This window comes from Bombyx mori, chromosome 5 (genome assembly GCF_030269925.1).
Source record: "Bombyx mori chromosome 5, ASM3026992v2".
Taxonomy (NCBI): domain Eukaryota; kingdom Metazoa; phylum Arthropoda; class Insecta; order Lepidoptera; family Bombycidae; genus Bombyx; species Bombyx mori.
This window is the reverse complement of record NC_085111.1, coordinates 10,343,031-10,369,165: the sequence shown is the minus strand read 5'-3', so window position 1 is coordinate 10,369,165 and position 26,135 is coordinate 10,343,031. Positions and strand designations below refer to the sequence as shown.

Here is a 26,135-nt window from a genome sequence, read left to right as displayed (position 1 = left end):
TGGACATAGGCCTGTCCCAATCCACACCACTGAGCCCGGTCTACGGCTCTCCTCATCCACTTCTTGCCGGCCACCGTGCGGGGATCATCGCACCACCTAGTCGGGGGGCGTCCCACGTTACGTCTTCCGCTGCGCGGTCTCCACTCGAGAACCCGTCTGCTCCAGCGATCGTCAGTCCTACGGCATATATGGCCAGCCCACTGCCATTTCAGCTTGCTGACTCTTTGTACTATGTCGATGACTTTAGTTCTCGGTCGAATAATCTCATTCCGGATTTTATCCTTCAGAGAAACTCCGAGCATGGTCCTTTCCATGGCTCGCTGAGCGACTTTGAGCTGACGGACCAACCGTACTGTGAGTGTCCACGTTTCAGCTCCGTAAGTCATTACCGGTAGGACGCACTGGTTAAAAACTTTCGTTTTCAGGCACTGTGGGATGTGTGATGAAAAGACTCTAGTAAAGTAAAGACTTCGTATTCATGCACAGCTCAATTTCTAATGGTGCTATCCACCTGAATATTTTATAAATTTTGTTGATTTCATGTTTAAGCGATGTTATTCCTTTATTGAGGAAATCGAAGTGACCGTGTGCTAACCAGTAACGAGCCGGCAGGGTTTAAGCCCCGGCATAGTCTTAAAACTTACCCCTAAACTACGAATTTCGAAACGACCTAACAGATTTTATTGGAATTAGCGTGTGTCAAGTGGCGAATTGACTGTATTCCTAGCTGGGGAAGGCCGGTGCCATTCATGCTATTTATAAACAGGTTAGTACGTGTGAACATAAAAATCTTAATCTGTTAAGATATGTTACTAGGTTAAAAAGTACTTGTACTAAATTTATCTTAAGGTTTAAATCAAATAACAACTTAAAACATAACAAAATCAAATATACTTAGGGCGGACGTTAATTTAAAAAAAAAGCTTTACTAGTAGTTTTGTAGAGATTTACTAGTTTTACATTTCATGTGTGCTTAATATTTTGCTTTCATGTGTAGTCCTCTTAAGTAAATAGAAAACGTACTTAAAAAATGGTTTAATTTATCATTAATAGTAAACAATATATTTTTATCTTGGCAATTAAATGATTTTTACTTCTGGCGATACTACAAGGAGGTAAATTTTGTCATCAGAGGTCGCTCCAAATCAATTTCAAAAGAAATTGTTTATTAGTAAAGCGTATTTTTGTCTAAATTAAGGTAAGAATCAATCATAATAATAACATTCTTTCATAATTTAGAATTATACTCAAGGTGAAGCGATTAATTACTTGAGGTCGTAGATTTTGATTAATGACTTCAAATCCACGTGAACATTGTCCCTTTTCATGGAGTAACAAGTGAAGTAATAAACACTGCAGGCTAATGAACTATATCAAATTAGATTTGAACAAATCAACGGATATTATAGTGAAAAGAAACGTAACTGAAAGTATTCTGATATTTTTTTGGCGCATAAATCTTGTTAGCAGTAGGCGGCTAGTTGTAAATAATGATAAAATGAATTCAAGATTGCGATTTATTACTCAAAATTAAAAAAATCTATATTCAAGACTTAAAAAAATGCATTAACGATAAATTTTGATGAATGTCTCAAATGTATGAATTAAGTTGGTAAATACCAATTTAATTATACTACCAAACAAAGATAATAAACTCACAAAAATATGTGCATATAATTATAATATAGTAATATGATTAAACTAGTATTTTCTTTATTAAATCATACGCGTTTTTTACCTGAAACGAAAAGCTCTGAGACTCAGCAAATATGTCCAACTTGATCATTTGGGAAGCAGGGACGCTAATATTGACGTTTGAAATATAGTACAATGATCATTATGATGTACAATTTCAACCTTTTGTCTCACAGTGGGTGGTGGCATTCTTGAGGTGATATCTATAGATTCTAGAAAAAAACTTAGACAGCCCATTATTAGACTTATCTCCTAATAATTCTAAAAATTAAGGTTTTATTAAGATCCTGCATTGGAGTATTTATAATTATACTATTAAAACCTTTATATTACAGATATCGATTAATATGGGTACTACAGATTCTCACAATGATAGACTGAGTATAAAAAACATGATTTTCACAAAAGCTTTACCAAATTACACAATCCCAGTACCAATAACTGGCCACAAAGTATTTGGGTGTACTGATTGTGGAGACAAGTAAGTGGGTTTTAGCCAAAATCTGTATTAATATAAAATGTGTTCAACCATAATATATAATAAATACTTATTACCCTGTGTTAATTGATGCAATATAAAAATGAAAGAACAAAAATATTGGTTTTAGAGGTACCGGTGTGAAGCGGTTACTGGAGCCCAAAAATACATCACAGCATAAATATCTGCATCTGTTTAAATGAGGTTGAGATCTCAGTTATATTGTATAACAGTTGTCTCATATTTCAAACCTGAATGCATCACTGCCCCGTGACCAATTTCAGCATTACTTTACTTCCTATCTTTACTGGTTCGCAATAAATGATATTAACAGTATGATTAGCGACTTACTCTATCAAAATCTTTGAATAGTATCAGTTCAAACTAACCTAATTATGGGGATTCATTGGAATCTTGAAAATACATTACTTTACAATCAGTGTGCACTAGTGGTAAAGACTGTTGCTACTACTGGTTTCTTTTTAAAATCATAAATGGTATAATAGACAAGACATAGTCACATTTATGAGTTACATGTTTAATCAGCTAGGGTGAAGTTATCTCTATGTGTACTTAAACTTTGAGCCAGGAAGCCAATCTAAACTGCTTGTGTTAAGTTTTTTCAAGGCTTTCTGGACTCCGGCTCACTTTGAACATAAATTAACCATTCAATGCTGCTGAACGTAATTTATCTTAAAAACGTGTTTTTGTGTTCTGGCTCTTAATGTTACATCATATCCAAGTATTGTAATAATTTCATATACATATATATGCATGCTAAATTTATTTTATTATTTTTACTTATTTATTACTTTTTAATCTATCTGATACATGTTTTATATCAATTTTCAAATCATATCAAGACAAGTCATAACATTACATTTTTCTAGTAGATAGTATGTTTTCTACAGTCTTTTGTGTTTCAAGGTGAGTGTGACATGCATTGCACATGTTTAAGTTCTTTTTTTTTTTTTTAAGTGACATGCAGTTTGTGACATGTATACTGGTAACCACTCAACATCAGATGGGCCGTGAGCTTTTTTTTTCTACCTAAACTGATGGTCTTGAGAGCCCATATCAGCGTCACCGGGCGAGTAGGTGAGCTCACGGGGCTCAAATCTGACGTTGTTGCTAATACGAACCCTAGCAAGAGCCGTGCTTCGCAGAATCTACCACCGGATCGGAAACGCGACCCACTGAGAAGATCCGGCAAGAAACTCAGTGGGCTGTGTCTGTGGGTTAATTTACTCGCCGAGCTCATCGTCGCTTTTTTTTTAATCCTACCTATGCTGATAGCCTTGAGAGGCTATTTCAGCTTCACCCTAACGTGTGTAGGTGAGCTCACGGGGCTCAAACCGGAGTGTTGCTAACACTAACCCTAGCAAGAGCAGTGCTTCGCAGAATCTACCACCGGATCGGAAACGCGACCCACTGAGAAGATCTGGCGAAAAACTCAGTGGGCTGTCTTTATGGGCTAATTCGCTCGTCGAGCCCTTCGTCGCAAGCGACGGGTTGGACGAGGACGGTGACCAGTGCTTGTGGTGCCTAAAAGCACCGTTAATGGATCGGGAGGATCCGTAATAACGTGAACTTCGTCGCAAGCGACGGGTTGGACGAGAACAATGACCGGCGCTTGGGGTACCTAAAAGCACTGTTAGTGGATCGGGAGGATCCGAAATGATGCGTAAATGAGCTCTTTCACTCACCCAATCCAATCAAAAAAGTAAATTGACACGGATAGTAAAAAAAAAGACTGCTCTGCTTTTTGTTTAGTTCAGTCATAACTAAAATTGTTAGAAAAGCCTATAGCTATTAGAGATTTTTATTTTTTTAACGGACATTTACGGATATCCGGCTGATGGTGGATCGGATGATGCTATGTCGAACTTCGGCGCCAAAGAGATTACGTTTTGAGGAAGGCGCGCGGGACAGCGTGAACTGTACGACTGCCCCGCAGAATGACTACCGACTAAACCCCAAAGAATACTCTCGGCCGACGCCCGATTCTCGCCCAAAAAGTCACTGAATCTATATTAAATATATATCTTTAATAAAATATAAATGTATAATATATGTAAATGAAATTAATCATTAATGCCATACTGGACTGATGATAAGTGATCAATTATGTTATGACAGCTAATCTCCTAGTTCATAAGTTCATAAAATGTATAACATCGACGTTATTTTTTGCTGAGATGGTCTATAGGTCAGTGGAGAGTGACATCGGCTAATTTTATATATTCGATTGAAAATTGGTCATCATTTTATGAATTTTTTTTATAGGTAGGTACTGAATATATCAAAATTTATCACAATATTTGATAAGTTAAACTAGAGGAGTACGCACTTTTAACGTATTTTTAAAAATCAAATATTGCCGTAGGTTCATAAAATCATTAAGTTTTTTTTTTCTATTTTTTTTTGCCGCACTTTCGGTACTTTTGTATTAGGACCTTGTCGTAGAATTAAAATAGTTTTTAATTTAATAGATGAACAACTCACTTGGCTACTTGGTGTTATGTGCATAAAGGAGTCCATATACATCAGGTCGTTATGCCACCATTTACCTTGAGACACGAAGTAGAAGTTTCATTTAATTTTGCTATTAATAATAAGGCAATATAATTGAGAGAAATATACGGTTCGCCAAATAGCATTTAATATATTTTATTAGATTGACTTTTATTTCTATCTCTGTAACGGTATATTTTAATGTAATTTCCACCAACTTTAGACGTCCAATTAACTAACTGTAACAATCTTCACAGGCATCAAGGATCAATGACTGACCGACAATGAATGATCAATAATATTTATATGATGTACCTGTCTTAAGTTTTTAAAATTAGAATTACTTTTTTTGTTTCAGATTCGTCTTTGAATCCAGCTATAATGATCACATCAATCGAAGATCTGTCCAAATCAGTTACATGTGTCGTCATTGTGGTTTTCCCAAAATATTCTACAATAGATGCAATTTACTATTTCATATACGTTCGCATTCATTTAAAACAGCTACGATAAATGTAACAGACTTGAGAATCGATCCGTTACCCCTTTCTTTTTATAATATGGATCTGATTAAAACACAAGGGAGTGACAAGCCCGACCAAGTTACACAACCAAACCCACGTAAACAATGTGTCGTACTAAATACATGTTTTGAATGCAAGAAGAATATTTCCATGGCGAATTCCGCGTATAAAGACCGCGCCAAACATTTTATGGAATTTACTAATGAAACTTACACTTGTCCAATTTGCCTTTTCACTTTGCCAACTGTTTGTGGCCTTAAAGCACATCTACGTCTGCATTTAAAAAGTCCTCCCTTTTACTGTCCAGAATGCGGTATTCATATCTCAAACAAAAACGTGAACTATCCTTACAACCATGACTGCGAGGGATTTAAAATGATAAGAGCGACCGCTAGACTGCAGTGTCCAGTGACCAAATGTAATCTTTTTCATCCAAACGACTTTAAACAACACATGAAACAAACTCATTTAAAAAAAGTTTATAAATGTCAATTTTGTGTTGTGGCATGCTTTAATGAAGTAACTATGGCCAAACATCTAAAGATCCACAACATGGATAATAAGGCATTAATATTTTATCAATGTGAACTGTGTCCAGGTAGACTGGTACTTCATAATCTAATAGAAAGTCATTTAGGGAATCACATTCAGAACAATGTCTATCCATGTTGGACTTGTGGCGCTGTTTGCAATGACGCAATTGCTTTAATTAATCACTACACAAGGAAACATAATGATAAGGCACCGAATATTGCAAAAATAGTAGCTTCAGTCATTAATGAAACTAGAACACAACTAGGAAGTCATCGAATATATCGCGTAGTAAAAAAATGTGACCATTGCCACAGAAGTTTCATTTACAAATGTCAATATGATGAAATACCGATTCTACCAAATTTGTGTCCATATAAATGCACTAAAAGCTTAAAGATGCAATCGCAAAATACTGATTCAGACAATGATGGTAATTTAATCTGCTACATGTGCAAAATGGTTATATCTGAAGATTGGAAGCAAATTAAAAAACATTACTCGATTCATCACAATAACATTAGATGCTTGGATCTTAAAATAGATCTGCCTCGCATAGATTTAGGCAAGTATTTAAAGAAAAGGAGCTTGAAGCAGACGTCTAATAAAGAAAAGTCAAACCCCAGGATTAAAAGAAGCAAACGCCTAGGAATGAAAATGACCAAAAAAAGAGTTTTCAAAAGCAGTTATGGATGTAACATGTGTAGTGACAAGTTTGAAAATAAAAACCTCTTAGAAAATCACCTAAAACTTCATAGAGATACTCTTATGGCATACCAATGTATGGAATGTGGACAAAGTTTTGCCATGAAACCATCTTTCTCAACACATTTGTTACTGGAACACAAAATAATGAATGTTGACGATTATATTCAAAACAAAAAGTGCTTTAATGGAGATGCATTAGTAACACAGCAAATGAACGTCCCCTACGAAGAGCCATTTTCAGAAAACCAGTGCAAAATTTGCAAAACTCTGTTTGAAAGTAAAGAAATTTTGGAGAAACATCAATGCTCACAGTCTGGTAGTCTTAGTCAAAGATAAGATTATGTGGAAGACGAAACCAATTTAGGCAGGCTTATCGAGAATCACGAAGCTGGGAAATCATAATAGACCATTATCCAATAAGCCATCATTATCTGTTTACAAATAGCCAGTATTTTGAAAAAGAATCTGGTGTAGGTATGGTAGGTACTATTTTGCATGTTGTAAAGTTTTCTTTATCACATCATAGGGGATTCATTATCCTAAAGTGCTCGCCAATAGATTAAAGACAGCCCTGAATGTATGTAGAATCAATTTATTTTTATCTTTGATTATTGAATGTCCATACAGGATGTAGTTCGTGAAATCATAAATGGTAGTTACAAGATGTGATTGTTAGGAAATAATTTCACTGAAACTACAGAAGTTAATTAAAAACTATTGTACATATAATAGTCAAGGTGCAAGAAGGGGAAGTGTTCATAAATAAAATAACATGAAACTAAACTGAAAATTAGAATATCTTGAAAATGTTTATAGATTGCCCCTATTACGAAGTTCATGTCAAACTTATGACTGAAACAGACGTAATCTATCTTTGTAAATAAAAATACTTAAATGTTTATATGTGTGCGTTCCTAAATTGTTCATGAAAACTCATAATTGTTATGGATACTCCAGTAAGGTTTCTGTCATAGTACCATTAACGTACGAAAGGTGCCGAGTAGTTATGAAATCTATCTTTTTAATACAATTAGCGATAGTCACAGCGCTGCAGCGTAGCGTGATCGGGTGTCGGTATTTTAATATAATATGCGTGTTATCAACTTGCAGACATTCACTGCTATATCCTATGCTTTCCTTGCTAAGGTTCGCTACTATGACCGGCCCTGCGCTGTCCGCACCCAGCGCATACCTGTGACATCCAACTGATCGCCAATCTATGTTCTGCGAGGCCTATCTACGGTTCTGGTACGCGATTGCCATTCGAGAACTTTTTGGTCATAATGACTATCAGTTCTACGAGAAACGTGCAAACAATTACCACGGTTTTACCGCCAATTTTCTTATTCTTCATTCGATCGCGCAGAGTAACTTCATGGTTGTGCGGTCTGGAAAAATAATAACGCCTTCCTGTCTCCGGCTTTGGGCGTCATAAGAGGCAAATATGGGATCCTTCGGAAAAAGGGCATTTTTCTCTTTTTGTGCTTTTAACGTGACCAATAAGTTAGTTCATAGGTTTATAACAACATTTTGGGTTTGGGTACCCTTTACACGCTGTATTATTTCATTATTTTTCTGTATCTCCACTATTATTGATGTCTTCGGTGGTAACTTTTAAAAAACGGGAAAGTTGATTAAAATCATCATACGTACATAATCGTTGTTAAATTAAATTTTTATGTAATTTTACGTTTTCATTGCAACGTTGTTTTTAATAGTAATTGGATATTGTCATAAGTTTTCTAGTTTGAAATTATACTTAGTTTCTCATAAAAATATGTGCGTCCAAAAATAATGAACAGGAAAAATGAGCAAAATTCTTGTAGATTCGGTTTAAAATGAAAATTTTACTAATCTTATATCGTTCTTCTTTACCATACCCACTGAGTTTTTCGTCGAATCTTCTCAGTGCGTCGCGATTCCGATCTGGCTGTAGACTGCGAAGCACTGTTCTTGCCAGAGCAGATGAGTTCATATGCCAGTTCATGGAAATTAGTATAGCCCATCGAAGGTCCCGGTAATTAGGTAGGTAAACAAAAAATACCACAAGAATCGCTTCTTTGTTGTGGCCGTCGCGTTGTTAAGTAGATCATTCCTTCATCTGCACCATGATTGACAAGGTAGGTACTCATGTCGTTTCTTGTATTTGAAATTTTTGGATTGCTTCCTGTAACTGTCTTTTTATGAAAATATAGCTGCAATCATTTTAGAAAAATCACATGTTGCAAATACTTATTTCCTTTAAAATGTGTTGGTACAGGTTTGTGTACGTAAAGAAATTGCGGGGCTATCTATCAAGAATGTTGTTGTACTACTGTAATGCCGGCCACTCACATGCGCGCAAATATTGAAGGGCCGTCAAACATTCATTCGCAAACTTAGCGGCTGTGCAAATGGGTTCTGTACTCAATTTGCAAACCCGTTTGCGCTTCCTCCTACACTTGTTTACGAATCTCTCACGAATTTCTCTTCCTTTTTAATTCGTCAATAGAACATTGAAGAGAAAAAGAGTTTTGAATTCTTTCCCAGGCATCATTAACAGCCATGCTGTTTTTATGGGATTTCTTTTGATGAAGATACGCTACACAGTAGACGTCACGATTTATGAAAATAGCGAAACGTTCGTTGCCTTCGCAATCCTGGGCGCAACTGGTCACACAAATGTGTGGGAGACTACGCGAAGGATCGCAGTTCGCGCTCATTGATGTTTGTTAAAAAACACAGCTTGGAAAACCACGAATGCAGCGAAAACTTTGCATTGTCGTCCTGAATACGCAAACCCGCAAATGTCGTCCTACACTTGCGGGTTTGCGTATTTGAGCGAATGTGAGTGACCGGTATAATAATAAAAGTTAATTGTAATAAATAGTTACCTATTAATTTCATCATGTACATTTCAATGCCTAGCTGTAGTTTTGCGTTTGACAAAGGTAGGTATATTTTGTTGAATTAAAAAAAATCCTGTAGTCCTTACTTTTGATCGAAGTTCGTTAATATAAAAACAATGTCAATTTGGGTCAAAGAGTAAACTGTGTTATGACTGGTACATAGTTTAGAGATGCCTACTGACTAGAACTGAAAAATAAAATTGTTAGTGTCGTTTAATGGACAATTCTCTGATGTTTTATTTACATTTTACAAATATTTTTGTATACTAACCGCAATCCATAAAAAACTATTATTCTTTTTATTATATTAATCATTTCGCTACGGCAGTGTGTTTTGCCTGAGTGAAACTGCTGGACGGGTCACTGTACCGATAGAGTAGCGAGTAGGTTTGCTAACGGTTGGGTTTAGTATTTTATAACATGGAATAATTCTGACCTAATAAGATATATTTTAGAAAAACATCTTCGATCTGTGTCGTAAATATTCCAATGGCGATCGAGTTTGACTGGTAATTGCAGATTAATGTACACCTTATTAAATAGTCATGCAAGAATCGGGAGCAATTAGGGAGTGCAAGTGCAGAAGGGGTTGTAATTCATGTTGCCACAAGATCGCTAAACAGAGCTACAATACTTGAAATCTGTGGTTTCCTGTGTTATTTTATATGTAATAGCAAAATGTTTAAAAAACAGTCATTGCAAAAAGATCATTAAAAATTAACATAAGAAAATTTGTTTCAAGGTTTGGTATCTACATTTGAAACGTAATAACTATCTAACAGGCTATAAATCACAGGCATTGAATAATAAATACATTGTTATTATTTACATCAAATATATTAAAATGGTACATGTGGTCTCAACAAAGAAAACAGCTAACCTTTAAGATCATTGTCTAATTATAAAAGAATGTGTTTTCCAAAAATGAAAATATATTAAGTAATAAATCTATTGTTTTAATCTATTTTTATTGATTTAATATGAGCTATGTTATATGTTGTGCACATAGCTTAAATTGTCAACTGAAAATATGAGTTGTAACTTATCAAAGTGAGAAGCTACTGTCAATTTTTTATCTTCTGTGTAGATTGTAATTAGTAAAACCAGTACAACCCTTTTTTGAGACATTGATAAATTCCATTACAAAAACAATGATTATTCTTGTAACATATAAGCAAAACACCTTCATATTCTTATTGAATTATCTTCATTCTTATTGTGTGAGCACTATAAATTAAGTTACTATTTTAGACTATTATAATATTACGAATTTCCCAAAAATAGAGGATGATATGCATAATTCCCTTTCAATACTCTTCTACAGGTAGGACATTTTTTTTCTGTTTTGAGGCAGCGTTCAAGGCATTTCAGACAATATACATGTCCACATTTTGTAGAAGCCAAAGGGTTTGTACCAAGTTCTTCACAACAAATTGGACAGTCACCAAATTTTATTGATGATTCAATAATTGGTTTTCTTAAGGATGTACTATGACTCTGAAACAAAATTATTTATTAACAAATTCAAAATAACACCAACCAGATCTTTATTCTTTGTATATCAACTTTTGTTTAAATCTTACATTTTGTTTTTTAGTAGATGTGGATTCTTTCTTTTTGTTTCCTTTTTTTTCCAAAGTATGGCTATTATCTATGCTGTAAATGTTATTTATTGATGTTGTTTCTAATGAAGAATCTATGTTTATAAGAGATGTTTCATTTTGAACTGTAAAAATAACAAATTCAAAATATTGATTTACTTTTATCACAAAAAAGATAATATTTTTTTGGCATATTTTATTTTATATGGCCATATACAAAACATGATGTAGTTACTAATGTTAATAATATTTTGAAAAAAAAAAAAGAGTTTTCATGGCAATGATGGCCTACTTTTCTAAACGAACATATGTTTAATGAGAAAAATGCCCTCTCAGGAATCACCTAAGTATGATGACTTTTGATTTTTTTAGTTCAAAAAGTCAATACACAGTTCTCATTGGTAGAGAGAAGCTTGCTTGTACCCCTAACATTGGAGATAACAGACGATTAAGTGAATGCCGTCTGCCTTCAACAAAGAACAATAGGCAGAACGATTGTACAACCCCGATTGGGCTTGCAACGCATTATAGGGTATGGTTTAGGTAAGAAAAGATAGTTAGAAAAGGTATAAATACTATGCATGAATAATAGGGGAATACTAATAGAAGCCCGAAAAGGTGCAGGTTGAATTTTTTGAACAGTTGTATAGACTATTTGCTTATTAGCCCTCGGGCTCGATTTTAAATTAAAATTATTTACGTTTTCTATTCTAATTGAGTACAATGTGTATCTAGATAATTTAGATTTTATTTCTCCGATTACTATTTTGCTACGCAAGGTAATAATCACATTGGTGGGCAATGGTGGGTACCTACTTATGCAGATTGGAATATTTTGAATTGTTTTAAATTGAATCTAAATTGTTTTAAATTGATTGATTGAAATTGAAATAAATTGTTTTAAATTGAATTTGAATTTAAATTGAAATTTAACTGAAAAATGAACTTACTGTAAGATTCTTCATCTAATTCAATAATGAAATCCGCTAGAGCACAGTGGTTTGCTAATGTAAATGAATCTGTCAAATCAATTATTTCGTCTCTAAAAGACATTGTACTTTGTTTTTTCATAAAATACAAACTTCGTTTCTAAAGATGTTTTTTCATAAAATACAAACTTCGTTTATATAGAAAATAGTCAAACGTCTTTCAAAATAACAGACATTGATTTTTTTAGTGGCCTGGGCTCTGGGCTTTTAATCCAAAGTGGAACTATATAATATTATTTGTATTATCTGGGTATGAGTGGAATGGAACGAATTTTATGAAGATTAGATTAACAAATTTATTAGGGAGTTCATTTAAATGACCAAGATGTAAACCTAAAAATATTTTATTTTGTTATTACGTACCTACGTTTTAACTATTTGATTTTTTCTGTCTTTGACTTTTTAGAAGAAAACTTACTATGTAATAACTTAAGATTGTTTCTGTACGTGCTTTATATGTTGTTGTTTTTTGTGGTGTAAAAAAAATAAAAAATAAATAACTGTATGAAATGGTCAAAACAAATCCAGTATTTTTTGTGTAGTTCGCGCACAATAATTATTAATTATTACAGACCTCTAGAATTTTATACCGATTTGTAAAGATTGCAGTGGTCTATCTCCACCAGGAAAGAAGCAGTTCCGCTTAACAATTCATATCTAATTTGCTACTTTGTGTGTAATAAATCACAAAAAATATCAGTTTAGATTGCCATTTACCATTATCGAGGCATATCCTTAATTTTAGGTAGGTGCCTGCACATTAACTAAAAGATTAAATGAAATGGTAGTACTGCACTAAAGTGGTTGACAGTCGGTATGGAGGTTAGAGGTATGGAGAACCGTCTCATATGGGAGAAGTTTCAAAAGGTATCCCACTTTCAGCACTGAGCTTTTAACACTTTCAACAATGAGCGGTCAAGAGTTATCCGCATTCGGTGGATTCACGCGACCTGTGTGCTTAATGCGAGTTTTTTAATGTTCTCGATAGCGTAAAAGTTAAGCCATTTTTGTATTGCAGTTGGAACAGCGCCCCTACCAGCAAACGTACGCAAATGATCCCATTCCATACGAATATGAGCTAATTTTTACGCTATCGAGAACGTTAAAAAACCCGCACTAAACACACTGATGGATAGAGAGGGCTATGCTCACCCATAGCCCGAAAAAAGTAATACTTTACGTAAGTTAAGTAATTCTTTACGCAATATTATCCGAACACTGGACGCAATTTACCAAAAAACAATATATTTTTCGGAATGATCGCAGAAACAATGTTCAGCGATTTTGCGGTCGTGTACTTTTGGAAATACTAAACGATTAATACTTAGTTATATCTTTAGATATTTATATGTGTATTAATCGTTTAGCAAACAAACACAAGATATCTGTTGGTAGAATAAAATAATTCAAAAGCACGTAATTTTACGTGGCTGTCATAAAGCTCTGTAGGTTTGTCATAAGTTGTTAGCACTGACGGTAGATGTGTAATAGAGGTAGGCAGGCGGCTGTTTATCAATAATAAATAAATAATCTAGTTCGTTATTGTTTCAAGCATGATTCATAGAAAATACACTTTTTGTTTATTAGCATGTATGTATATATGCGCAATTACCCTGATCCGTAACGAAACCCATAAACACACATGAAAACCGGTGTACGACGAGACTTAATTTTAATTTTTATTTTATAGGCTTGAATAAACAATAATAAAATAAAATGTAACAACAATAAAAACTTGTCTCAGTCCATGTTTGTTAAAATATTGAAAAAACAAATGAAAAATAGGAGATGTTGCTTTGACAAACTGAGTGACATATAGAACTCAAATAGTTGTTAACAACAACAAATAACCAAATTGGAAAAAAGTATATTTGTTTAAACACGTTTAACATAAAATTAAATCGAATAAAACGTCTTTTTATAATGAATTACAGTAATTCGGTTCTCATTGGAAATTGGAGCGAGGAAAGACTGAAGAATGAGGTTTAGTATCTATTTTACAAAGTTGGTATTTTAAAGGCCAAATGCTCTTTATAATATGATGATCTTATTACTATCATCAATATTTAATATAGAAGATATGGTATACAAACCCAGCCTCATCGAGCGTTTACCTATTTCTCTGTTATTCGTCCGCGAAGTAATATCCTCACTTTTCATTTTTTGTAGCAAGCTTCCTAATGTAGGTACACCTTTCATTCATTCCGATAGAGGCACCCGTCACGTGCGGACGTGCTCATCGTCCACTCGATCGCCCGGTCTTTGTTCGCCCGGCTTTTGTTAGCCCGGCCATTGTTCGCGCGGCCTGTGTTTGTGGTACATCTGCCGACTAAGTGCTCTTTCTGGAAGTTTTTATTTGTTTTGTTTCCTTTTGTTGTTTCTGTGTTCGTGGTACATCTGCCGACAAAGTGGTTTCCTGCAAGTATTTATTTGTTTTGTTTCTTTTCGTAATTTCTGTTTTGTTGTGCTTTTTCTTTGTTCTGTAGTAATCGCGCCGCATTGCCACCTGTGTTCAATAGAACCGCTCAGGTCCGAGAAGTTAGGGCCTCGCCGCAAGGCGAGTGTTTTCAAGACCCGGGGCCGCCCCACCTGGGTACTCAGCGATCATGGACGCTGTATTCGCGGAATTCCTCCGACTTCGCCACCCACAGCTCGCCTCGGAGTTTTTGGCCTTCAAGGCCAATCACACTGCGAGCCCTCTCGAGGACTCCGCCGCGCTCGCTGCTCCTGCGTCGCCTGTACCTGCGTGCAGAGCTTCTGCATTGAGCACCGCAGCCTCTGTCGTGCCTGCCGCTCCCGTGTCGCCTATACTGGCGAGAAAAGCTGCTGCGTCGTCCGCCGTGACCATCGTTTCAGCTGAGCGATCATCCGCGGCCTCCGTCGCGCCCTCTAAAACACCTACACTTGCTCGTAGGTCGCCTGCACCCGCCTCCTCGTGCTCCGACTCTGACTCGGACATGGAGGTCGACCTCGCCCCCGCCTCATCGACGGATGGATTCACCCTGGTACAGAAGGGTAAGAAGCGTGCCGCGGAGTCTCGAGCTCCCGCGGCCGCTAAAATTAGCAAAGCCGTGAACGCGTCGCGCCCCCGCCCTCAGACTCCCGTTGCGCCCCCAGCCCGTGCCACTCCGTCGCCGCGTCCGGTGGCACAAAATAAAACCCAGACCCCTCCCCCGGTTATCCTTCAGGAGAAGGCAGCTTGGGATCGAGTTTGCCTGGCCCTTAAGGCCAAAAATATAAATTTCACGAATGCCCGTAACCTCGCGAACGGCATTCAAATTAAGGTTCAAACACCCGACGACCATAGGGCCCTCTCTTCTTACCTCCGTAAGGAGCGTATAAGTTTCCATACGTATACGCTCCAGGAGGAGCGCGAACTCCGCGTTGTAATACGCGGAATCCCTAAAGAGTTAGATGTAGAGCTCGTAAAAGCCGACCTGTTAGAACAAGGCCTACCAGTGAATTCTGTGCACCGTATGCACACCGGTCGCGGTAGGGAGCCATATAATATGGTTCTAGTCGCTCTCCAGCCTACCCCCGAGGGTAAGAAAATCTTTAACACACAGACCGTCTGTAGGCTCTCTGGTATCGCTGTCGAAGCCCCCCATAAAAAAGGCACTCCTAGCCAGTGCCATAACTGTCAATTGTACGGACACTCTTCCCGTAACTGTCACGCGCGCCCCCGATGTGTTAAGTGTTTGGGCGATCACGCCACGGCCCTCTGCGCTCGCGACCAAAAAACCGCGACGGAACCGCCTAGCTGCGTCCTGTGTCGAACACAGGGTCACCCCGCGAATTACCGTGGTTGCCCCCGAGCCCCTAAAATAAATCGCCGCGTCGCCCGCCAAAACCGCCTCCGAGCTTCCGGCCCAGACATCAAAGCCTCGGCACCCTCTGCGTCGCAGGCTAAGCCAGCGTTCGTTCCGGCGGCGGTGCCCAGTGTCTCGGCCTGGGCAAAACCGCTGCCGTACACGAACACGGCTACAACTCCCTCCTCCGCGATTCGTCCCGCCCCCGCGACTCGTCCCTCTCCCGCGACTTGCCCTCCGACCGCGTCCGACAATCTCGCTTTAGCGATCGACTTCTTTCAGTCGATCAACTTTGAGCGCGTTAACGCTTTGGGCGACGCCATTCGCGCTGCCTCCACTGCACAACACTTTATCGCCGTTGTGCAGGAATACGCCGACGTATACGCGTCATTAAATACGTACGTCCTCCCCTCACTCCGCCGGTAATCAATGGCGTATATAAGTAGAATAAAGCCCCTATCCGTAACGATAGGATTTTTTAACGCTTACGGTCTCGCAAATCAACGTGATCAGGTTTCTGACTTTTTGCGTGACCACCAAATTGATATCTTTTTAGTGCAGGAGACCCTACTTAAGCCCGCGCGCCGTGACCCTAAAATCGCGAACTATAACATGGTCAGGAACGACAGGCTCTCTGCCCGTGGTGGTGGTACCGTCATTTACTATAGAAGAGCCCTGCATTGCGTCCCGCTCGATCCTCCCGCGCTCGCTAATATCGAAGCATCAGTGTGTCGAATCTCACTGACGGGACACGCGCCGATCGTTATCGCGTCCGTTTATCTTCCACCGGATAAGATCGTTCTAAGCAGTGATATCGAGGCGCTGCTCGGTATGGGGAGCTCTGTCATTCTGGCGGGCGACCTAAATTGTAAACACATCAGGTGGAACTCACACACCACAACCCCGAATGGCAGGCGGCTTGACGCGTTAGTCGATGATCTCGCCTTCGATATCGTCGCTCCGCTAACCCCGACTCACTACCCGCTAAATATCGCGCATCGCCCGGATATACTCGACATAGCGTTATTAAAAAACGTAACTCTGCGCTTACACTCGATCGAAGTAGTTTCAGAGTTAGATTCAGACCACCGTCCCGTCGTTATGAAGCTCGGTCGCGCTCCCGATTCCGTTCCCGTCACGAGGACTGTGGTGGATTGGCACACGCTGGGCATCAGCCTGGCTGAATCTGATCCACCATCGCTCCCGTTTAACCCGGACTCTATCCCGTCTCCTCAGGATACCGCTGAAGCCATAGACATCTTAACGTCACACATCACCTCGACATTAGATAGGTCATCGAAACAAGTTGTAGCGGAGGACTTCCTTCACCGCTTCAAATTGTCCGACGATATTAGGGAACTCCTTAGAGCTAAGAACGCCTCGATACGCGCCTACGACAGGTATCCTACCGCGGAAAATCGTATTCGAATGCCGTGCCCTACAACGCGACGTAAAGTCTCGCATCGCCGAAGTCCGAGATGCCAGATGGTCTGATTTCTTAGAAGGACTCGCGCCCTCCCAAAGGTCTTACTACCGCTTAGCTCGTACTCTCAAATCGGATACGGTAGTAACTATGCCCCCCCTCGTAGGCCCCTCAGGCCGACTCGCGGCGTTCGATGATGACGAAAAAGCAGAGCTGCTGGCCGATACATTGCAAACCCAGTGCACGCCCAGCACTCAATCCGTGGACCCTGTTCATGTAGAATTAGTAGACAGTGAGGTAGAACGCAGAGCCTCCTTGCCACCCTCTGATGCGTTACCACCCGTCACCCCGATGGAAGTTAAAGACTTGATCAAAGACCTACGTCCTCGCAAGGCTCCCGGTTCCGACGGTATATCCAACCGCGTTATTAAACTTCTACCCGTCCAACTCATCGTGATGTTGGCATCTATTTTCAATGCCGCTATGGCGAACTGTATCTTTCCCGCGGTGTGGAAAGAAGCGGACGTTATCGGCATACATAAACCCGGTAAACCAAAAAATCATCCGACGAGCTACCGCCCGATTAGCCTCCTCATGTCTCTAGGCAAACTGTATGAGCGTCTGCTCTACAAACGCCTCAGAGACTTCGTCTCATCCAAGGGCATTCTTATCGATGAACAATTCGGATTCCGTACAAATCACTCATGCGTTCAACAGGTGCACCGCCTCACGGAGCACATTCTTGTGGGGCTTAATCGACCAAAACCGTTATACACGGGAGCTCTCTTCTTCGACGTCGCAAAAGCGTTCGACAAAGTCTGGCACAATGGTTTGATTTTCAAACTATTCAACATGGGCGTGCCGGATAGTCTCGTGCTCATCATACGGGACTTCTTGTCGAACCGCTCTTTTCGATATCGAGTCGAGGGAACCCGCTCCTCCCCACGACCTCTCACAGCTGGAGTCCCGCAAGGCTCTGTCCTCTCACCCCTCCTATTTAGCTTATTCGTCAACGATATTCCCCGGTCGCCGCCGACCCATTTAGCTTTATTCGCCGACGACACGACTGTTTACTATTCTAGTAGAAATAAGTCCCTAATCGCGAAGAAGCTTCAGAGCGCAGCCCTAGCCCTAGGACAGTGGTTCCGAAAATGGCGCATAGACATCAACCCAGCGAAAAGTACTGCGGTGCTATTTCAGAGGGGAAGCTCCACACGGATTTCCTCCCGGATTAGGAGGAGGAATCTCACACCCCCGATTACTCTCTTTAGACAACCCATACCCTGGGCCAGGAAGGTCAAGTACCTGGGCGTTACCCTGGATGCATCGATGACATTCCGCCCGCATATAAAATCAGTCCGTGACCGTGCCGCGTTTATTCTCGGTAGACTCTACCCCATGATCTGTAAGCGGAGTAAAATGTCCCTTCGGAACAAGGTGACACTTTACAAAACTTGCATAAGGCCCGTCATGACTTACGCGAGTGTGGTGTTCGCTCACGCGGCCCGCACACACATAGACACCCTCCAATCCCTGCAATCCCGCTTTTGCAGGTTAGCTGTCGGGGCTCCGTGGTTCGTGAGGAACGTTGACCTACACGACGACCTGGGCCTCGAATCAATTCGGAAATACATGAAGTCAGCGTCGGAACGATACTTCGATAAGGCTATGCGTCATGATAATCGCCTTATCGTTGCCGCCGCTGACTACTCCCCGAATCCTGATCATGCAGGAGCCAGTCACCGTCGACGCCCTAGACACGTCCTTACGGATCCATCAGATCCAATAACCTTTGCATTAGATGCCTTCAGCTCTAATACTAGGGGCAGGCTTAGGGACCCCGGTAACCGTACTCGTCGAACTCGACAAAGAGGTCGACGTGCAACCTAACCCATGCATCAGCCCGCTGAGTTTCTCGCCGGATCTTCTCAGCGGGTCGCGATTCCGATCCGGTAGTAGATTCATTCGCGAAACAATTGCTCTTGAGTTGTTAGGTCTCCTTCGGAGGCGCTCGGGCAGTTGTTAGCAAATCCCACCCCTCTTGGCTGAGCCTTTGCTCGCCCACCTGTCCTGGTGAAACTGGAAAGGCCTTCGGGCCACCAGTAAACTTTCAATCAGAAAAAAAAAAAAAAAAAAAAAAAAGTACACCTTTACTTATCCACTTTGTACCATTATCATTATCCTGCCTAAGTATGGTTGTGCGTTAATGCAATTAAGACTTCGATACTGTCTTGAGGTGTGCAGTAGTATTCACGTTTTGGTAATTAGGTACTTATACTTTAAGTAAAATAAGATGACTACTTTAGTATTTCATCTAGGTCGTTATCAAATTGTAACAAATTAAATAATTGCTAGTTACGAACAGATTATATACTTGTGAAAATCTATCGCTCTGTTGTTTGTGTTGATGAAAAAAGATAATAGGCAACTCCTGAAGTATCTTGAAGATCGCTGATCAGTGACCAACAGTACAGTTTCCATCACGGTTGCTCAGCTGGCGATCCTCTTGTATACCTTACTCACAGGTGGGCTGAAGCCTTGGAGAGCATGGGCGACGCTCTCGCTGTAAGTTTTCATATCGCGAAAGTCTATACAGGGTTTGGCATAGGCCACCCCTATCGAAGTTACCATCTTACCGAATCCCCGAGGGACTGCAAGTGGATCTCTAGGTTTTTGGATGGGGGGAGCATCACAGTCGCCTTAGAAAAAACTTTTTTTTATTTTTTTTATTGCCCTTGTAGGCAGACGAGCGCACGGCCCACCTGATGGTGAGTGGTTACCGTCGCCCATGGACTTCAGCAATGCCAGGGGTAGAGCCAAGCCGCTGCCTACCGCTGCCTATGCAATAAGATCTTATGATTATTGTTCGCAAAGGGCGATTTCTGCTTTGCTCTTTCTTAGTTGAAGACTAAGCTTCGTTGGGAAGGCAATGAAAGAGTTGCGAGTATTGCTTAAAGGCATAAGGTTAAGCGAGAGATAGATAAAATCAAAGTGCGATAAAAAAGTATAAGAACTTATTTTTACTCTAGTTTTGTAACATTTTCCAGTACGAATTCAAGTTATTTCTACGAAAGCGCGAGAGAAAGGAATTGTTGTTGCAAAGGTCCAGAACATTATTTAGCAATTTATTGAAGGAGGTGAATGCTTATCTTTCTGTTGTTGTTTTTCTCTCATACTTTCACTCAAATACTTGTTAGTCAATTTTCAACAGAATAATTTCCAAGTAGATCAAGGATAAATATTATTTAAAGTTAAAGTCAATAAAGTAACAAGGGCAAAGTCATTCAACCATATATCTAATCATATTTAAACCAATCTCAAGCTAGCACCAAGACGAAAAGCGATGATTTTTAGTTCAGAAAATTTTATGGCGATATTTTTAAATAACGTTATACCACATCGGAAGCTCTCACACCAGATATTCAGTACTGGACATAGGTCTCTCTAAAGATTTACTACAATGACGGGTTTTGCGGCGTCCGCAACTAATGGATTCCTATTTACCCGCTTTTAAGATTTTTAAGTTTAGATACTCGTAAAAGATTTACATGCATAATGAATACGAATCGGAAGCCTAATCTTGTGTCAACAGTAAGTCTAATATAGCGTTTAGCTAATTCAAAAACTTTTTTATTAATGCTAAATTTTTACGACCCACTAATATTAAATTTATTGCTCAATAACTTTATTTTTGTAGCGACCACTTGCAATAAGCGGAACTTTCGTATTGTATGGTTTTAACGTACAAGTTGTCGCTTCGGATATGCTAGGTATTGTTTTTGTTTACTATCATAACTAATAATTTATTTCAATAATCAAAAGCCATTTAATTATATTTAATCTATCTAATTACATATACAAACAATATTTTGGGCCGTAATATTTTGTTTAAAATTGAATTTTCAGTTAAAACCAAGTCCGCCACCGGAAAGCCTCAGTATGGATTAGCATTATCAAGCTTAGTGTCTGAACGACAAGTCGATTGCTTGCAGAACATCAATGATGGATGCCTAATGACTCTTTCACCCATAACTACACCTTGCTGTCGGAATACTTTTGTTATACTTAGGTTAGAAGAGCCAGTAATGTCTAGGACTGACATGTTTTTTAAAAATATTAAGAGAAGGAAAGATTTTCTTCGGTGAACGTAAACATAAAATAGCTGATTTTAGGAAACATCAATAGACAGTGCGTTTCACTACCAGCCACCTCATTCTGTCAGTTGGTGGCCTCGCAGAAGTCGGGCAGTACCTTTCGGGTCTTTGACTGACTTTTACCATTCTTTTATTGCGGGTTTATTCTCAGATCATAGATAAATACTTACACATTATCCAGCTGCAAATACATTTGTAGTTAGGAACTTACATATAGGTATAGAAATTTATTATTTATTTCGATTAAAACAAGAAACAGTCGTTTGTAATTACGAAAAGGATCCCTAAAAGAATGAACACGAAATGAAAACGTGAAAGTGGTTTAGTCTTGTTTACGACTAAATATTATGCGACGTCACCACATCAATTGGTTCTTTAGCAAACATAATTGTTTTAGAAACTAATTAAGAATTGAAGTAATATCAGCGAATTAATATTGCAACTTATAAGTAATATAAATACAATAGAGTGGATTTTGAATATAATATGTACATAAGTGAGAATTGTAGTAAAATGCTACAAAATATTAGTTTTTTAAGGTAAAATAAGGTACATTCATGTATATAAAGACATTTCAATGGTAAATTGAGGCTTAGGTACTCACTGGTATAAGTTATCCAATTATTTTATTTATTATATTTTTTTATAATATTAATCTATCCATGTGCCTATCTAAACAAGTTTATTTATTATAAATACAAACGCAGATAAATATATTAGTTTATTTATTTTATGACAGTGCAGCTGATGAAAGTCTCCACGGAGAAAAATTAAATTATGGCGATGAATTTTTGCTCAGGGCTGAAAACTACGGTGACCCAGATGTTATTATTTTTTGTAATTTAAAATGTATCGCACCTACTTTAAAAACTTGACTATAATTGTTTGTGGGAATCTCACAAACGAATAGTTTGAAATTTGCCCCATTAATTCACAGTAGAGAACCAGTATGCAACTGTTTCAATTATTTCGTATCTGCAATACTGGCGATTGAGACTTGGCTCCCTTTGGTTTGTATAGCCACGTTGCCTATTTCTACTGGAATGCTTTCCAATTTGAAAGGTAGGAAAGCCGTTGCTTAAATTCAATTGCGATATTGACATTATATCTTAAGAACTTAGGATTTCGGTGACCGTTTAACAATCAATACGTCTTGAGCGCTTTTCCACGATGACGACAATTAAAAAAATCTCTATTTAGGCACCACCACTATATGTGCGGTATACGCCTGAAGGAACTCCAGGACCAGCGGATCGGATGCCTATACGATTAAGTACTAGCAAAGATAGTAGTTGTCGTTGGACTACCATGCCACTACTGCCTCGTGATCGGCTTGAAGGCTTAGGGAGTCCAGTGAAGGTAAAATATTGTGTTCTATGTTAAGCACAATTAAGTAACTGATTAGAACGAATATTTAATTGGATTGAAGCCATGGGCGTTGAGTTCTACTGAAATGCATGAGTGCTTTACAGCAAAAAGGGATGAGTTGTGCTACATTGATTTGACGTAATACACTCTTTTTTGGTCATAAATTTTGAAGAAAAATCGTTCATCAAACGGCCAATAATTATATAACCTTTGTGTATCTGTAGGATAATTTTCAGTAAATTTTAAATATTAAATTTATGGAAACAAATAAAATTGGAATTCAACATTTATGCTTTATAATCACAACTACTTTTATGATTTAATATTATTCGCGTTTCTTGTAAAATATTCGAAGCGTCGGAAAAAATATTATGACAATAAAAAAACGCGATATAAAGCCGTAAAAGTTGTTTAAATTATGTCTATGAATCGCAAACATAGCTGATTTTTGTTTTTCGTTTTAGACGGGAGCTAAGTTAGTCCTGAAGAACTGTGTTGCAGATAAGAGTTTATGTGTTATGAATCAAAATTGGATGCAAACTTTTTTTGGACCTGTTAGTGTTCAATAAAATATACTTAGCATTGCTTTAATTTTTTGATAAAGGTATGTCAATTTAGAAACTTAAAGATGACTTAACGACGACTGTTCCGTGCCTTTTAGCGAGAAATGGGAAAGCGGTAGGCAGCGGCTTGGCTTTGACCCTGGCATTGCTGAAGCCCATGGGCGACGGTAACCACTCACCATCAGGTGGGCCGTATGCTCGTCTGCCTACAAGTTCAATAAAAAAGCTGTTGTTTTGTTAAAAATCTTGAATAATACAAATTATTTTCTTTACTTCGATTCGATTTGTGTTATTTACTCTTTTTTTAATTCTTTATTAGAGCCCTACACCTATTAGGTTATAAGTCGGCTTTTGTTATTTACTTTAACATTTAAAAATTTCGTTTTGTGGCAGTCAAATTTGCGTATTAATCATGAACAGTAAAAGTAATATGCATATAATAAAAACTGGGATTCGTTACAATACTTTAAGGCTATATTTTAGTGGTGGTAGATCGTCTTGTGTGTCCGCACGGGTATGTACCACCGCCCTGCCTATTTCTGCCGTGAAGCAGTAATGCGTCACAGTTTGAAGGGTGGGACAGCCGTTGTACTGTACTGTAAAACTAAGACTTTAGAATTCAGATCTCACGGTGGGTGGCGTCTGGCGGCATTTACGTTGTACATGTCTATGGGCTCTGGAAACCACTTAATATCAAGTGGGCCGTGAGCTCGTACACCCATTTAAGCAATAAAAAAATAATAAAATGTTCGCGAATAATAGCTTAGTTGTCCGTCCTAACCATTAAAAAAAAAAATTAAATTCATTTTTTAATTTTCAAATACACTATGGCGCTGATAGCGCAAAATTTTCAAATTGAATGAAAATGAAGTACATAACTTTGTGTCATCTTTTATAAAATATCAGTATATGCAATCAAACTTAATCCTGAAATATGACATCATTTAATGATTCTGGGGGAAGTTAACAGGGGAAGTTGAAAGGGGGCTCAAGTGCTCTTTAGATTATCTCAAAGCTTTCGTTATGACGTCGGTGCGTTTGCGGAATTTGTTATAAATATATTAAGAGCAAGGGTCGGGAACAAAAAAATTGTCGTGAAGAAAAATCTAAACGAAGAGAACGATGTTTTCTTTGAACTTCATAAATTCAAATAGTGATTCGTTTTTAATTTATTTTATTTAAATTTATTTTATAATCAAGACAGTGTAGATAATAACAATTCTTAGCGTAGTTCTATAAACTACAAATACCTACACTCGAAAGACACAAATCACCTATATAAACAATGTTGAAATAATTTGATTAATAAATTTATCAGTAAATAAAAATACAGTAAATCACATAAATAATGATATTATTTTATATAATTATTACATTTATGTGATTTACTGTATTTTAGCGGTTTAACGGTTTGACTTTTATATGTTAGTAATCCTAAATGCTTACTGTAGGTACTACATACAGCGCCTGCTTTTATTGCACTTCGGTTTTGTATCTTCTTTTGAAAATTATTTTCATTATCATAGCTTGCGGCAATGATATGAACTTTTAATAATGTAAACAGAATATGCTTCGATACTGAGTAGGGATCAAACTTTATATTTTTATTTCATTACAGGAGTGTGGCGTGACATGCCGCAATTACATAGATGTTCATAAAAGGTACACGGCGGAGAACATTTTCACTCTGGTCAGCGATGTGGAAACTAAAAAGAAAAATTAAATTCATACAGTGACTTGTGTCTCGTTTTATTCTCAATTATGTTTTAGACGAAATTTTCAATGTTTGTTTGTTTTTTTAATCGTGTCTAAGTCTTTGATTAATCAATAATTTGCTAGAAATTTGAACATCGTAACGCTTTGGTGATAAAGAAGTTATCAAATTGGTGTAATCTGTTTGGCTCGATCTAAGCCCACCTATTTATTATATAGCTGATTCAACCGTAGCGAATGTTATTAACGTAAATATTAGATAAATTTTCTGTTCTCCGCTTATTGTATGTTCGGCAATATTCTGTTTATGTGCGTAGTTAACATTCTTCGGGTGTCCCGAATTCTCGAAACGGCCTTGGGCCTTGGCCTTTACTAAAACCGACGCCAAATACTTGTTGGCAGTTTGTTGCTGACAAAATGCGAAGGTAGCACTTTAGGAGAAACATTTGCGACGATCTCAATGTAATGCTGTTGAGGAATTTTTTTTCTTCCTATAATCCGTTTTTATTAGGATTATGTAATTTTTTCATGGCAACAGGATATTCATTATAATATTATTTCCTTCAGCTCGTCATAAAACGTGTTTTATTGTAATTTTTGGAAGAACACATCTATATATTATAAATTGAGTTCAGCAAACATATTTAATGGCAACTACAGACGTAAAACTTATGTGCAACCCAGATAATAACAATATTTATTTATTTTGGATCCTTATTATGATCTTTAAAGACAGACAGAGAGAGGGAAAGTATACTTTATTGCACACCAAAACATAATTAGCATGGAAAATTAGTCAATATAGATGTGTCTGTTAACTGTTAATCACCGTAAGGGAAATCTTAAAGCAGCGACACTAGCAGGCTACGGTGGGTCATGTGACTATGAGGGTAACACTAAAAAACCCTCAGCGCTATCAGACTAATATGTTCGTCGCGGATCGTTCAGTTCGTGCCGCAACCACTAAAGAATATATCTTGCCGATTCGACGCAAATGGATCAATATTGTTTTGATGTTAACATTGAAAGCTGCTGCTAACTCGGCTGTAAATTCGGTAAATACCGTCAGATCCCAATATCGTCTTTAATTCGTCGTTGTTGACCTTAGTTTTTGGGCGACGACGGCGCTCATTTTTGAGATCTAAAGGACATGGGCCACTCTCCATACATTGCACGG

At 38.1% G+C, this 26,135-nt stretch overlaps 2 protein-coding genes and 1 long non-coding RNA gene across 4 annotated transcripts; 2 read left to right on the top strand and 1 right to left on the bottom strand.

Moving 5' to 3' along the window:
* Positions 1 to 1,076: 1,076 nt before the first annotated feature.
* LOC101744280 (zinc finger protein 532) lies at positions 1,077 to 11,046 on the top strand. Its single transcript, XM_004930116.5, has 3 exons — positions 1,077 to 1,198; positions 2,031 to 2,176; positions 5,046 to 11,046. The coding sequence occupies exons 2-3, from the start codon at positions 2,043 to 2,045 to the stop codon at positions 6,784 to 6,786; spliced, it is 1,875 nt and encodes a 624-aa protein (XP_004930173.1). The 5' UTR covers positions 1,077 to 1,198; positions 2,031 to 2,042; the 3' UTR covers positions 6,787 to 11,046.
* LOC101739929 (uncharacterized) lies at positions 10,946 to 12,117 on the bottom strand. The gene is made up of 2 exons (XR_009973099.1): positions 11,890 to 12,117; positions 10,946 to 11,064 (listed from the first exon to the last, which is right to left on the bottom strand). It is a non-coding gene; the product is annotated as an uncharacterized LOC101739929 (long non-coding RNA).
* Positions 12,118 to 13,724: 1,607 nt separating this feature from the next.
* LOC110385902 (probable RNA-directed DNA polymerase from transposon BS) lies at positions 13,725 to 24,983 on the top strand. Of its 2 annotated transcripts, XM_021350693.2 has the most exons (8): positions 13,725 to 13,911; positions 20,208 to 20,297; positions 20,858 to 20,930; positions 21,067 to 21,229; positions 22,054 to 22,138; positions 22,515 to 22,673; positions 23,147 to 23,236; positions 24,864 to 24,983. In XM_021350693.2, exons 1-8 carry the CDS (start codon positions 13,852 to 13,854, stop codon positions 24,966 to 24,968), a joined length of 825 nt encoding a protein of 274 aa, XP_021206368.1. In that variant the 5' UTR covers positions 13,725 to 13,851; the 3' UTR covers positions 24,969 to 24,983. The 2 variants fall into 2 exon arrangements, with proteins under 2 accessions (XP_021206368.1, XP_062524457.1); XM_062668473.1 differs by lacking the exons at positions 20,208 to 20,297; positions 20,858 to 20,930; positions 21,067 to 21,229; ... (2 more) ...; positions 23,147 to 23,236; positions 24,864 to 24,983 and adding an exon at positions 14,843 to 20,201 and having other exon boundaries at positions 13,809 to 13,911.
* Positions 24,984 to 26,135: the final 1,152 nt, after the last annotated feature.

Bases quoted from the DNA above. Each gene is read 5' to 3' on its own strand.
- LOC101744280 (XM_004930116.5), top strand. From the start codon at position 2,043: ATGGGTACTACAGATTCTCACAATGATAGACTGAGTATAAAAAACATG. The intron at 2,177-5,045 runs GTAAGTGGGTTT...TTTTTGTTTCAG, and splicing joins TGTACTGATTGTGGAGACAA to ATTCGTCTTTGAATCCAGCT.
- LOC110385902 (XM_062668473.1), top strand. From the start codon at position 17,311: ATGCCCCCCCTCGTAGGCCCCTCAGGCCGACTCGCGGCGTTCGATGAT.